At 31.7% G+C, this 15,035-nt stretch overlaps 2 protein-coding genes across 2 annotated transcripts in view; one reads left to right on the forward strand and one right to left on the reverse strand.

Annotated features, from left to right (window-relative positions):
* LOC132756965 (uncharacterized) overlaps positions 1 to 11,150 on the forward strand; it is a 91,700-nt gene extending 80,550 nt beyond the window's left edge. Inside the window, exon 3 of the mRNA XM_060748109.1 lies at positions 9,330 to 11,150. Within this exon, the coding sequence (XP_060604092.1) occupies positions 9,336 to 10,709 (1,374 nt within the window). The 5' untranslated portion in view covers positions 9,330 to 9,335 and the 3' untranslated portion in view covers positions 10,710 to 11,150. The remainder of the gene's footprint in view (positions 1 to 9,329) is intronic.
* Positions 1 to 15,035, reverse strand: part of LOC132756962 (ATP-dependent DNA helicase Q4-like) — a 246,443-nt gene that overhangs the window by 109,075 nt on the left and 122,333 nt on the right. The gene's annotated exons all lie outside the window — the stretch shown is intronic.

Consider the following 15,035-nt stretch of genomic DNA (forward strand, 5'->3'; position numbering starts at 1 on the left):
GGCAAAGTCGTATCTCCCTCTGAAGAAAACCCCAATTCATATGCATTCTTTCACTTGAATAAAAAAAGTTCATAAGCAAGTCTGCAATACCTCCAATAAACCTAAGAGTTCATAGGCAAATCATTATATCCCCTAGAACAAAACAGTTCATAGTCAAATTATCTCCCCTTTAATCAACCAGTTCATAGGTAAGTGATTATATCCCCTAGATTTCAAAAGAAGGTTCACAAGGCAAATTATTACATCCCATGGAATTCAATGAGTCAAAGTTTAGATTTGAAATAAAGACAATACTTCGAATGTGTGTGGCATCTTCTGTACCAAGATAGATTCAAAAGAAATTTGAAATTGTTTAGGACTTGATTCATAAGAGGTTTGAAATTGTTTAGGACTTAAGTTACATTACTTCATATCAATGATTATTAAGGCTAAAAATAATCTGAATGCTGATGTAATCTGGTATAAGGGGATCAACCTGCATGGTAGGATGAGCAATAAACTCCCCAAGATCTTTGGTTTCTGTTAAAAAAAAGATGGCCATTAGAAAACAGAAACTGATTTTGTACAAAGAAGATGAAGATAACATGTCATCAAATGAAATTAATGGCTAAGGTATATTTTGAGAACCTCGCAGGAATTGCCTAATAATTGAATTTCATGAAGATAAGGTAATATTGGCACTTTAAACATCAATGAAAAACCGTTAAGCTTGATAATTATGTAGGGATTATATGTGAAATCTCATGGCATAAAATTCTCATTTGTTTACTGATTACAGAATATGAAAAATTGTAAACTAATCTCGAGGAATTGATAAAAAGTATTGAAATGGTACAAACTTTATTATATCAGAATTAATTGGTTGGTAAAATGTACAGGGGAATGTTAATCTAAAATGTTAAAACGTCCAAGAGTGACTGCCTGGTAGGTTCTTAATGTGTGGTCCTCAGAGCTGCATTACTGGTACTGGTACTGGTACTGCAGTACGTACTGCAGCGATTTTGCAAGTATTGGTACTGATACTGAATTACTCTTACAAAATTTGGCTACTACTGGTACTGGTACTGCATTACTGTCTTAAAAAGTGGTACTGCTACTGCATTACCCAGTATTTTTGGTTTTGATAAAAATTTAAAAAGCATCAATTTTTCTCATAAAATAAAGCTGTAAATGACATGAACTATATTTTATTTTTGTGAAAAAGTAAGTGATAATTTGCTGCAATATCTCTTCAAATGTTAACATAGTATTCATCATAAAAAACACCAAAGACTTTAAGTAAAAATTAAATTAAGATAAACAGACTCAATAACTATTCACTCTAAAATATCCTTATTAAAATCTTTTATTACTTTGTATTTACTAGTAAAAGAGCAAAATAAACACTTATTAATTTCTTCTATTCTAAATAAACCCATTTCAAGTGAAAAAAGTGATATTGTTAGCACCAAAAAAAACGTTGATATTACTTTGGTATAAATTGAACAGAGGTGTGAAGGTGTGAAAGGCAACAAAAGACTGTTGTGTTTTAAATGAAAGATGTTTGCATTGTATTTATACAGTTGATTGGTTACTAAACAATTAGATATGACATGAATATACATGTATGTTGTAAATATTGTTTGTAAAAAGTATGTTAAAACTATAAAGTTGTAAACATGTTATGTTAACTTTAAAGTAAATTATGATTTTATTTCTTTGCTGAATAATATTTGCAATTATTTGTTTGACACTGTATTTATTCAAACTTTGATGAATATATAAAAGTAATGGTACTGATACTTAATTACTTCACCAAAAAAAGTACTGGTACTGCAGTACCGAGCTAAAATCTAGTACTGGTACTGGTAATGGTACTGCATAATTTGCCAAGTACTGGTACTGGTACTTAAGTACTACACCCTTAGTACTGATGCAGCTCTGATTATGATATAATCTTTCTGATATAAGAAGAATTAAAAGTTTTATGAAAACTTATCTCTATAATATTTCCGCAAAATATAACAGCTAAATTAAGAATTTTTACCACTATTTTATTACCCCTACTCAAAAGTAATGGAGTACAAGACAGTTACGATATTGTTCATGTTTTTTGTTATCTATTTTGTCACAATCTGTTTGTTTTTTTCACTCCTGAGAAAACAGACATCACTGGCAAATATCAAGACATAATTTTCAGCAACATAAATAAAATATAGAGATGTGATGTAATGAATATCATTGGGTGCAGTATATTTCTTAAACTTCAGGAATCAATTTTCAAACATCAAGAAATATCAATGTAACTTGATTAAGAAATATTCTTGCACAAAGCTTAAGGTATATAATCATGCAATTAATGGATGAAATCATACAAGTAGTTGCCATTGATGCATGATTTTAATATCCTTAACTCTGGGCCAGAGACTCTCATGTAAAAATAGTTGACTGCAATCGATGGCCCCTGTAAGTTCATTATCAGATCATAATTGTCAAATAACATCATACTCTTGCATAAGAAATTTAGCATGATGAAACTAGTTTCTTTACAGGAAAAATCAAGTAAATTTGATACACATTATTACCATATCAAACATATATTTTCATATGCTGGAGGTCATCAAACTTATGAAAACCCTCACCTTACAGGATATGGTTTAAAATGCATTTCTGTACTTCTGCAGAATTATGATGATAATGCATGAAAAAAGGGTCAATTGTTTTCAACCTCTATTTAAGATTCTAAGGAGCAGTATATTATTTGTGTTTCACTGAAGAAATAGGAGCAACTATTTTGTGTTTTACAAAAGAAATTATTTGTAATGTATGGATTAAAATCTCTTTCCTAAGTGATAAGGTATATAACATTATACTGTTATTGGCATAATGCATATAGACATTTTAATGCCTTTCTATTTCAAGTGATACTAGAAATGAGGTATAAAAAAAAAGTAAATGAAAACTTTACCCTTTATTTTTTTATTATTATTTTTGTTTTGTTAGTTTCTTCACATTTAAATGGGTAATTTCAATTTAACCCTTACACATTGCTGATGGAGTCTGAAAGTGGTGACTTAAATAAACAATGCAATCAGTGCAGAACACATCTGAACATTGTCTACACTTTTCACTATTCAGACAGTCAATTCTTGTTTTGAAATATTTCGTTAAAGAGATAAATCAAGTTTTGCCAAGATTGAAATATGGACAAATCTATTAAAGATATATAGGGTGTAAAGGGGTAAATTTTTGCATCCTACAAAGTGTTGAGTTTTTATATTAGCCCATTTGTTATCAGCTGTTACTACTTTCACTTTGACAATCATTGCAAACAGTCATGCTGGGAAACTGAAATTAAACTGTCAGCTTATTTGAAGCTGAATGTTTCATATCACAGTATGTAGATCACATCCCTTGTTATACAAAATTACAAACATGTTATTTCACAAGCATGGTTAAAATAAGGGGGTGTATATTTTACATTAATTATTACCGCTTACACAATTTAGAAAAACGTGGTGTATATTAACGTAGACGTCTGTATGGTACATTTACATCATTTCCTTTGTTATGTATCTACTGATGACGCTAATAAAGCAAAACATGTATTGATATTTAAAATTGTGTTGGTTTTTGATCTACTTATCCTAATATAGAAAAACGTAACTTGATAAACAGGGGTGGGTTACATATGTATGCAAGGCAGTTTCAGGTACATTCGTACTGTAAAATAAGTAACGATGGGCAACTAGCTAGGCAACTTTTGTCAACTACAGCCTACACATTTAATTAACACGAATATTACAAAAAATAGAATGCGCAATATCCTACATAATTGTTGTTTTTTGTATCAGCTTATAAATTGTTAACACCTTTGTTATTATCTCTTATTGACCCCTTTGTCACCAAAACATATGATAGAGATAGAAATGGCAAACTATGAGGAAGGCAATAATGTGCAGCAAGAATGCGATAATTCATCTATAACCAATAACAATATCAACATTCACGTCCATTTCTGTTATTTAACTGTTTTCCCAGAACCATTTCCCCACAAATATCATGCTCACGTCATTTATACAAAATGAATTATCTGTGATTACTCTTCAATCACAGTGCTTTCATAATGCAAGTTATAAAAGGAAGACCATTTATTTATTACTTAATTATTCCATTCATTATCTGGGTTTTTTGGGGTTTTTTTCTTTTTTTTTTTAAATTTAATATACAATTTTATATTGAAATCTTAAAGACAGCCATTAATTGGGGGAAGGGCAAGGAAAAAGGATGGAGAAAGTCAATCAAAGAAGGGAAATGAATTAAACAAACAAACAGGGGTTGTAACTATTAAACAGGGGTAAGAATCAATCAATCAAATAGGGGCAAAAACTCTGGTTGACATGCCGTTACTTCCACCGTTGTTCCCGGAAGAGCCTCGGTTGACCCAGGCAGAGCCCCTGTCAATCCAGGCAGAGCCCCGGTGGAGCCAAGGATGATCCAGGCAGAGCCCCCAGTAGAACCCCGGTGGATAGAAAACGCGCGAAAATGATTACATTGATACATTAAATAATTTTTATTTAATATAATATCTATTGTTCCAGAATAGTAATTCATGATGATTTTCTGAAATATCCTAATGCAAGACTGGATGGAAGGGAAATTGGAACGGTTTTAATATAAACAAGTGCAATCATCGCAAATTGTCGTGGTTCTTTTGAAATGAACCGTGCTTTGCTGGGGCTCTACTGGGATCAACCGTAGCTCCATCGTCATCCTCTGGAGCTCTGCCAGCATTCACCGGGGCTCTACCGGCTATATCATACCCCGGATCATCCCAAGTTTGTGCCGGTAGAGCTACGGTGCTTCCCTGGTCGTTCCCTGCAGAGTTCAGGATAAAGCCGGCAAAGCTATACTGCCCTGATCATCCTGGAACACCCCGGCGATATTAAATATTTTATTCCATCCAGGGTCAAATGTCAGATCTACTCGGATCATCCAGGATGTTCCGGCAGAGTTACGGATGTACCCACTTGTTCCCGTATCACCCCAGACGTCTACCGGGGCTCTGCCGGGATGTAACTGAGACTGTAGCTTTACTTTCAAAAAGCATATTCTATTACTGCTAACCAGTTCCTATACTTATGTGGTGGATTCTCAAGTTGAGTGAAATGATACTTAATATGCTCTACAGGGCCCTCAATTTACGAATTCTTTTGCCGGAATCCAGGGCAATTCCCCACATTAACAGTTTTGAAATGGACTATTCCAAAATTCAAAGTAAGAGCAGTCCATTTCACAAAAATTCAACAAATGATATTCATCACTCAGAAACATGTTCTTTATTTTGTGCATTTGAAAATACTTAATTATATAAAGGAAATAAGATCATTTCTTGGCATCTTGGTATATTTGCCTGAAGAAACTCTCAAATTGCACCAGCTTATTACAAAGAAACGAAATTTACTCCTGTGATTATGGAAAAATAATAAGTTTATGACTATATTTCACTTTGAGGAAATGAGTTTATAGGATGTATGCAAGAGAATGTGATCCTATCCAGGAAATTGCATGATCAGATGGAGATTGCATAACTAGGTTAATATAATTGCAACATTGATGAAATATAAATCATATAACACTGTAAGAAACTGTGTGAAATATACATTTTTAATTGTCAATCCATATGATCAGGTGTAATTGCATTATCAAGTTCATTAGACGCCGATTGCAAGCGGCGTCTAGTAGAAATTATGCATTTGTCCATACAGCAATGGGGAAAATTTTAGACTTGATTTTGTGTAAGTTCATATAATTGTGATAAAATATAAGTCCTATAACACTGTTTTAGTGTAAGTTCATATAATTGTGATAAAATATAAGTCCTATAATTCTGTTTGAAACAGAGTTAAAATATACAAAATTTGATTTCTAATTTTACATATTGAAATAAAAAGCATTAAAATACCATATTTACTTTAATCAAGTATCAGACCAGCGGCTATATATACTGTTAGTGGCTTAACTATTGTATTTTGTTATTGAAATTTGTTAAGATTTATATATACTGATCTAAATTCAAAGCTAGGCAAATCTATTAAAAAAAATCAACAAGTAAAGGGTTAAAAACCTAACAGAAAACAATTTTTTTAGCAAATTGGCCTTTTTGTTAATCAGGAAAAATAATTTAATTTGTCTTTGTTTATTTGGTTTGGTTTTTACGGTGCACTAACACAGTTTAGGTCATATGGTACCTAGACAGTTTGGTTTTAAATGATCTATGGTCTGTTCATGCTGAACCCAGGCTTGCAGTATGCTGAATTTGTAGAATGGACCTCAGGCCTCGTATGAATTCGGAACTACCCATTTGTAGATAATAGGGATTTGAGGATTCTAAAATCAAAAGCCTAATAATTTATTTTTACTAACAACAATGATAAGCGTCTGAACATCTGGCTTTAATACAACAATGCTGGTCATTGGTCTACATCAATTTTAAGATCAATTTCAGTTCTTACACTCCCTGAGTACCTCAGTTTTTTGGTGTACTCCTGGTTTGTTTTATTCAATGCCTTTCAGAAAACATAAAATCTATTTATAGATAAACAGATGCTTAAAGAAAAACAATCTTACAATATTGAATTGATACTGAATCTCTTAACATTCAAATGCAAATTCTAACAAATTAATTACAAATCTAATCTGCATTCACAACTTTATGAAACTTGTATTTCAAAATAATTACCAAAATGTTTCAAACGTTTATTTATTATTCAACTCTAAGCATTTAAGAATAACTTTTTTTCAAAATTTAATTTATCATTGGAGAATCTACATGCATACTTTGAAAGATGTTCAAACTATAGTCAAACATGTATACAAAAAAAAACACATAATTAAAAACACATTAGCCTCAGAAATGAATATTTTTTTCTTTTTGATGAGAATTAGGGAACATGTGTTTAATAATGTTGTAATAATGAATTAGGATCATGTGAAGTGCTTATCACCTTCAGGAATTAGTGCTGAATATAAAATATTTGTGAAAAAGGTAACAAAATTGGTATTTTGACTTCCATACAAAATACTAAATCACTTATCTGTACTTATTTCCAAAAAGATAAAAAAGCAACAGTACGTCAGCTCAGCAATATGGCAAATTTGCATATGTGAAGAAATTGTTACAGGAAACCAAAAAAATATTATTCGAAAAATAAAGATCATAGCATTTTGATGGCTTAATGATACTTTGAGTAGAAAATTACGTTTACTGAAAACCAAGTGCTGCAAAGTACACAATTTATGCCAAGTTTGCTTAATTTTTTGGCATAACGGTACAATAACTCTAGAAAATCTTTCCATATTCTAAAAATTGAAGTGTTGGCTGAAAAAGCACCTCCTAAATCTTACATAGGACAAAAGAAAAAATAAAATATTGATCAAATTTGCCCCCCCAATTTAGTTCAAGTCAAATTTGACATATAAGTTAGTTAAAGGTGTTTTTTTGTGTCTTCATCAAAGGTATGAAATTCTGGAAAAATCACATGTATGTAACATAGTCCATTATATAATTAAAATTGATCTGTTAAAAATTTAGTGTAAAATTAAAATCTTACTACATTTCTGCACTGAATGATTGGTATTTTCAAAATATAATTATATTGCTGCATGCATTTATCTTAATTTTTTATCAAACTTTCTCCATTCATTCAACATTCCTACATTATAAATAAAGCATTAAACAAAATTATTCATTTTTATTTAAAAGTTTGTGTGAAATTTGATGAATTTGAGCACCTGCGCGTGTGAAAAAAAGATGGGGGCTTTTGTCCTACCTGTATTTTTGATGGGGGGGGGGGGGCTTTTGTCCTATGTGAAAATTTCATGGGGGGGGCTTTTGTCCACCTTGTCATTTTTGGATGGGGGGGCTTTCGTCCGGGGGGGCTTTTGTCCTACACTCAATTTTTTGTCATGAACTAGTGTAGAATTACTCTAAAAATCTATTACCATATTGCCTAAGGCAGCATTTTAAGTGTTTGGCTGAGAATAAAAATCCTAAAATGCTTAATATAGAGAAATATGAAAAGGGTAATAAAATATTTTATCAAATTTGCTCAATTTGAGTTTATCAAATAGATAAATAAAGAATCCCTAAAGAAAGCCCAACACGGCAAAATTGAAAATGTTGCAGGCTCGGTTTGATTGAGCCTGTTCATGGACGGTACTGGAAAGTGCAAGTTACCGTCCACGCCCCCTATCAAGTCATCTTGCACAATTATTTCATAGTTACAGACACAGGTAAAAGTTTTTTGTAAAGATCTTCATCAAATGGTATAGAAATCTCTGGAAAAAAATTCCAGTCCACTTAAGCATTATGTTTCCATTATATTCAATAATTATAAATAAAAAATGATTTCTAAAGATTCTAGTGTAAATCAATTCTTAGCTACAGGTTTCACTGCACTGAAAATAATAGGCCAGTTTTCAAATTAAATTATTTGCTGACTAAATCTATTTATTTTATTTGTTAAGCAGGAACTTGTCTCCATTTTCATGTCAAAACATTCGCTCACATTTAAATTATAAAAAGCCTAGTTAAACGCCCCCAAAATCTAATCCATTTTAGCTTTGAAATGGCTTGCAACAGACCCACTGACAATATTACAGTCATGTTTCAGTAAATGTCAGTAAGTTTAAATGTTCCTATTCACACAATAAAACAGTGGGACAACAGTTACTTATATGTTATTTATGTCGGAATCAAACGCTGCAATCAAACACCTTGTCTATGCATCAGGGACTTTCACTTCCGATACTTTTCATGTGTGACACAATACACATCATAACACAAGAGTGATCATTCATTGTACCTGACAATTTGCCAGCCAAACACAACATTGCTGTACCATAATAAACTTGAAGAACTAGTTAACACAGTGTTGCAATTAAATTCTGATATTCTAGGATCAAAGAGTTAGGGGGCTTTTTTTATTAAATAACATTTAGACCTCCCCCATGTGTTTCACAATTTTTTTTTGTTTTAAATTAGAATAATCAGCATGGCATGGCATTAGTGTGTCAGTATAAAATGCATTGCAAATATCTATCATATCAAAAAGTATTCAAAACACTATCCAAAGGAAGAGCTAATGTATATCTATCAACACAGGTGGAGTTGGTCAGTTCTTTCACAAAAAGGAATTTAAAGTCTCTTTATAATGCCAGTTGTCACAAAAAAGATGCTTCAAGTTGATTAGTATAATTATGAGTACAACTATGCCAAATATAAAATTCTTCACATTTACTTGTATAAGGTTTATTTTTAACCATTAAATATTTTTTTCTATTTTCAGGTTGCAATGGACCCGTGTAACAGTACAATCACTGAAAACATATCAGCGTCATCGTTGTTAGCGCCACAAAATGGGTCGGAATCAATCTCGACCGAGCAGGCGGACATGGAAAAACTTATCACTTACTACACAATGGAAGTAGGTGTGCCTATTGTGTGTGGTTTTGGAATGATTGGAAATGTGCTCAATTTTATGGTGCTCACTCGTGAAAAAATAAGTAGGTCATTGACAAAAATGGAAAAATCGGCTCACATTGGATTAATCGGACTTGCGATTTCAGACTTCATGTTTTGCCTACTGGCATTCATCTACACTCAAATTGAGTTCGATAAAAAGTACTCAGAATTTAGTGGGGTACTGTTCTTTCATTGGTTGGGCGGAGCCCTTATTACATGGTTTATCGTGACAAGCACTTGGCTGACAGTTGCTATGGCAGGTGAACGCTATCTTGCTGTGTGTCATCCATTCAAAGCACGAAAACTGATATCGTTAAAAAAGACCAGGATTATCATTGCAGTTGTGTATTTTGTATGCTTAGCATTAACCATTCCCATAGGCTTCGAGAAGATAATAAAAGAACATTTAGACTGTGATGGTAAAATTTATTACAAGATAGAATCAAGACCAGAATTTACTGAAAAGGTTGTTGTGATACGAAGGCTTATTTGGGCTATACTGTTTGACTTCATTCCATGCATAGCCCTACTATATTTCAATGTCTGCCTGATCTATAAAATTCACACAGCCAAAACGCTCAGAAATGCAATGGCTCCTGCTCAGAAAAATGAAGTCCTTCTTACAAAATATCCACGAGAGCTGTTCTCTTACAATTCGAACAGTATGTCATCAAATTACTCTGTGAAAGATAGACACGCCCATTCTTTCATACACTATTCACCAACACATCACAAACATCGACGACATTCAAATAATGATGAACACCGGACATACACTAATAAAAGCTGGCGTTACAGTCCTCAACAATCATTATCGCGGAACGCAACGCCACAAAAGAAACAAATGCGAGCGAGACGGCGGCAAACAGATAACGCCTTAAACAGTGTAACGGCAACCCTCGTTGCTGTTGTAGTCCTATTCCTCATTTTAGTATCGCCTTCAGAAATTTTAAAGTTCATTTACCAAGTTGGCGGAGGAAGTAACACTTACACAAGTAAAATTGTACAAAGTATTACAAACTTAATGCAGGCAATCAACTTTTCTGTAAATTTCGTGTTGTATTGTGCGGTGAACAAGTCATTTAGGAGTAGCCTTGCTGCAATTTTCTGCTTCTTCTGCAAAAGGGGACGTCATGCGTTTAAACTCAGATCATTAGAACGTGCCTACTGTCACAAAATGGAATTCTCTGAATCAGAGTCGTAAATCAAATTCGAGAAAAACAGATTTATTGACAGCAGTTACGGAAGTAATGCACTGTTATTCTCACAAATTGCCACCCAAAAAGGTTCTCAAACTTTGTGAGCAATGAATGTAACACGAACTTTCCAGAGTGACAATGATGGGAACCAATAGAAACAGTCATTAGTTTTGAAACAACTCAATTTAATTTACAATAAATTACGAGGATGTAGAAGTTACTCTTGACAGGGATGACAAAAACTTTCTGAAATGAAAAATAAATATCTATTGGCACTTACAACAAAAATAATGATAATATAAATTCATCACCTTTTAAAATAAAATTACTTTGTATTATTCTCACAAATCTGGGATATTTTATTAACTTGCACTTGTTGATCAAAATTTTTATATAACTTTGTAGCCCTGATTTCTAAAAGACACATTCATATTCTAATATATTTTTGCACCTTTACAACTTAATGCATTACACATTTGTCGAAACTGTCCCTTTGGAAACAGTATAATGTTGTAAAGTTCTTGAGTTTGTCAACAAAATAGTTACCTTTAGTAAAAACTATGATAAGAATTACAACAATATTTCTTTATACAATCTCCTATTGTCTTCAACAATTTAACAATATTATTGTTACATTTCAGCAAGGGTAAAACATATACTGATTTTAACATAAATCAATATATTATTGCCTTCAGTTAACCTAATATTACATTGACTTTATTACAATACATTACAATACAGTCATGATGGTAATCAATCTAGATTCATTAAAATCAATATAATTATTGACTTATATTTTTTTTTTCAAATCAACAGGCAAATGACTTTGGCAAGATATCAATATTATGATGTTAGTACCTTCAGTAAATGCAATTACTTATTCTTTATTGGACTTCACAACACATTATTGCTTTCAACAAAAGCAAATTGTAGCTTTAAATCATGAGCAATAAATAAAAATAATGTTACCTTCAATAAAAGCAATCTATTCAATAATGAGCTGATAATTAATGAATATACTTTTATCTTCATTAAACATACCAATGTTATCAGACAATAAATGTCACATTGATAATATTGTATTTATTGCTTTTCAATAAAGGTAATTAACAACAAACTTTGGTCAAGAAATCAATGAACTGTTGGCTTCAGAAAAAGCAATTACACATATTATTCACTACAACAAAATAACACTTTATTACTATTGCTTTACATAACATAAATCAATATAATAATTTGTTATCTTTAATATATTTAAGCAAAATACTCGATAACTGACTAGCAAATAGCTTCAAAGTATCATATTGTTGCTTTCATTCAAAGAAGTTTAATAAAATCTTGATAAAAAAAGAAATCAATGGAAAACTGCCTTTTGTAAAAAATTAATATATTGTTGTTATCCATGAAAGAAGTTTACTTGACAAAAAAAAATCATCAAAAAACTGTGTTTGTAAAAAAATTAATATAAATTGTTGCCTTCATCTGGGCAAACAAAAAGAAATCAATATTGTACAGTGTTGAAGGTTTACTGCTATAATTTACTGTATTCATATTATGTTGTTATGAACGATGTTATTTGTAAATGTTTATATGAGTACTTGGTACATTAAAAAATCAAACAACACTTTAGTTTATTGTTTTTTTCTATTTTAGTGCCTTTATATAGGCCAAAAAATTAAATTACATTAATCAGATTATTTAACTTCATAACATACAAATAATCCAAAGATTTAAACCTACAGGTGAGGAGCTACTGATTCATGACAGATGTAAGCTTTAACCACTAGGTCAAGGACGTCACCTTCTTCAAAGACAAAAGAGTATAATTATGTATGTCTCACCATAATGTCCCACCTTAAAAAGTTTAAAGAATTTTCATTTTACTGTAAGAATAATTCATTTTAACAGGAGAGTAAGGAAATGTAAGGAAAATTTCTTTCCCAACTAAAAGCAATTGAGATAAATTTTCATCCCATTCTGCTATAAGGTATATAGAACTATGAAGTTTTGTTTGAATCAACATTTTCTATTGTATGTTAAGATACAGCTGTTCCTAGAGTAGAAAACACATTCATGAAGTAATATATTTAATAACTATTTGTCTATTAAACATTTCATTATTCCCCATGACTTTAGGGGAGTTAGAGCCTCTTATGCACACATAAAACAAAGCTACTTGAGACAAGAGCCACAGTCTGCAAGCAGGGGCCCACGCTCGATTTTTTCTCTTCTTTTTACCAAAGGCAGTTATTAGTATTTATCTTTTACTTAATTTTTTTTAATAAAATTTTAAGCTGTTTTCTTTTTATTACGAATATTTTTTATTCAATTTTCTTATTTAATTTTTTTAACCAATTTTCTTATTTTGTCCTTTTTTTACCTCTTCCTTTAATTTTTTCTTTATTTTTTTATTATTTTTAATCTATAAGTAATTCCTTTTCCTTTTTGTTTTATTTCTTTTCCTTATTCATTTTTTTCATCATTTTTATTTCATTTGTTTCTAACTTTTAAGGCATAAGCTTTGGCTCTTTGGAGTCCATTCACCCATTTACTTCCAATTGAATTTATGTACCCTGGAGGCAATATCGTACATCTACATCTTTTCACTGCTTGAGTCACATCATTTAAATCCTACCAAACCAAAATATTGACAATATTTCAAACATTATAAGTGGTCCATTATAGGAAGACAGTTAAAGAAAGGATTAGCTAAGTAAATGTCCCATTCTTTTTGTCTGTGCACTATATAAGATAATATTTTTATCTTTTAACAAAATGTCTTGTTGAGACAGCAAAGATTTTATGGTTGTTATATAATGGTGTTTTCCTCCCTTAATGTCAACATCAGATTGCCCTTCCACCAATTAAACAAGACATAAAATACAAGCAAGCTGGCACCTGTGCAGTCTGCAACTAATTTTTTTCTGGAGGAGGAGGTCAATGTACAAATGTTCTGTATGTTTTTGACGTCAAAGCTGAATAATGTAATGTTAAAATATCAAGTCTTGAATGATACATATTCCTCAATTCTTAAAACAAGAGCACAGCTAGGCGGAGCATTATATGCCCAAAAGTGAATTTTTTTTTAGTAAAGATGAAGCATTTGTAAGACATTGGAATTAAATGAAGTATTACCTCCTTCAAATAACAATCCTCCTTTGAAGTTTCAATATTGTGGTCCAAATGGAACTTAAGTTATGCTCCTGAAACTGTTTTCAGTTTTAAGGTCATAGTGACCTTGACCTTTGACCTTATGACCCCAAAATCAATAGGGATCTTCTATCCAATATGGACAATCATCCTATGAAGTTTGAATATTGTGGGACAATTGGAACTTAAGTTATGCTCCAGAAACCAAATTGCTAACAGACGGACAGACGGATGGACAGACAGACGCCAGGTGGTATAACATAATATGTCCGAAATTCTTTAGGGCATATAAAAATGAAATATCAAAATTTTTAGTATCTTTTGATATCATTTTTATTTTACTTATCTCTTATCTTGATTTACATAAATCATGTATACTTGACAACACTAAACATAAAAATGTGTAGAACCATATCAACAATGTGTACAACTGAATGATCAATCAACAAAGTGTACAGCTGTTAGTCAACACTATGTACAAGTGTGTCACTTCTGTGTACAAATGGTATCAATACTGTTCAACCATCAACAATGTGTACAGCTTATCAGCTGTGCACAATAAAATCAACAATGTACAACAATGTGTACAACTGAATCAATGTGTACAACTGTATCAACAATAAGTACAACTGAATCAACATTGTGTACAACTGAATCAACAATGTGTACAACTGAATCAACAATAAGTACAACTAAATCAACAATGTGTACAACTGAATCAACAATGTCAGTAAAACTGAATCAACAATTAGTACAACTGAATCAACAATGAGTACAACTATCAACACTGTGTATTACTGTATCTACACTGTGTACAACTTCAACATCTGAACCAGTGTGTGTGCGTGCAACAATTTAAAATAAAACTAAAAATCAAAACAAAACAAGATATGTTTGTAAAACATGTATGCCCCCTATATGCAGCCAATTAGTCATGTGATAAGGTTATTATGCATGACTTCTGACCCAGTGATCAAACAATTAATAAGGGTTATCAAGTATCTACTGGTCATGACCTTAACCTTTGACCTCTTGACCCAAAACTCAATAGGTGTCATCTGCTGGTCACGACCAATCATCATACAAAGTTTGAAGTTCCTAGGCCTAAGCGTTTTTAGTTAATTGATCGGAAACCGCTTTTACCTACAAGGTCAATGTGACCTTGACCTTTGACCCCTTGA

The sequence above is a fragment of the Ruditapes philippinarum genome, unplaced genomic scaffold (genome assembly GCF_026571515.1).
Source record: "Ruditapes philippinarum isolate M1 unplaced genomic scaffold, ASM2657151v2 ctg568_1_1_1_1, whole genome shotgun sequence".
Lineage (NCBI taxonomy): Eukaryota > Metazoa > Mollusca > Bivalvia > Venerida > Veneridae > Ruditapes > Ruditapes philippinarum.